The sequence below is a fragment of the Sphaeroforma arctica genome, assembly GCF_001186125.1.
Source record: "Sphaeroforma arctica JP610 unplaced genomic scaffold supercont1.395, whole genome shotgun sequence".
NCBI lineage: Eukaryota > Ichthyosporea > Ichthyophonida > Sphaeroforma > Sphaeroforma arctica.
In genome coordinates this window covers 58,867-59,660 of record NW_014040163.1, presented here as the reverse complement: position 1 = coordinate 59,660, position 794 = coordinate 58,867, and the positions used below count along the sequence as shown (strand labels likewise).

The 794-nt window shown below is 46.5% G+C and overlaps 1 protein-coding gene across 1 annotated transcript; it reads left to right on the top strand.

Annotated features, from left to right (window-relative positions):
- Positions 1 to 431: 431 nt before the first annotated feature.
- On the top strand, positions 432 to 794 carry SARC_05876 (hypothetical protein; the record flags this gene model as incomplete). Its single annotated transcript, XM_014300250.1, has 1 exon — positions 432 to 794. One exon carries the CDS (start codon positions 432 to 434, stop codon positions 792 to 794), a length of 363 nt encoding a protein of 120 aa, XP_014155725.1.

Sequence of the window (794 nt, the reverse complement as noted above, 5' to 3'; positions counted from 1 at the left end):
CATTGAGGTGTGTATGTGTATGGGAAGATGCTGCATTGAGGTGTGTATATGTACGGGAAGATGCTGCATTGAGGTGTGTATGTGTACGGGAAGATGCTGCATTGAGGTGTGTATGTGTACGGAAGATGCTGGATTGCAAGAACGGATGTGTGTTGTAGGTTGTATGTTGATAGGTATAGTGTGTGCTTTCGAAGGATTAGTGGGTTGCTGCTACTAGATTTTATTGCATAAATTGTATATCCATATACAAGGGGATCGCAGGCGCCCAATTGTTATTCCAGGTATGATTTCTAAGAAAAATCCAACAATACCAAACTGGCGATAAACCTATAAATGTGCCTCACTATTGTGATAGTGGGGTAGATCACAAACGCTCCACACCGGCACACGCACCGGACCAATAGTATTCAGTGCTATTCTCATACCACCACATGCTCAATACAATCATAGGAGAGATTCTCTACACAGGCACCAATAGTGTCGATCACGGTACAGGACACGAACACCAAATACACATGTTGCCTCTATCACCACAGGATGACCCCTATGTAGGGTCCAACAATATCGACTACGGAGTGGACGAGGAAACGGGCGAGAAGATACGACTGCCGGATCACAAGGCCCTAAACCCCACACGCGCAGGTGCAGACCTGCCCTATACGGCCGAAGGGATTACATTGGTCCTGGGACGCCGAACGCATCAGGACATACCAGAGTGTGATACTAGAACAGAGTGCGTGTTTGAGAAGGTGAGTCCAAACCAGGTTTTAATCTCTTTGTTAGGCGTGAGATAA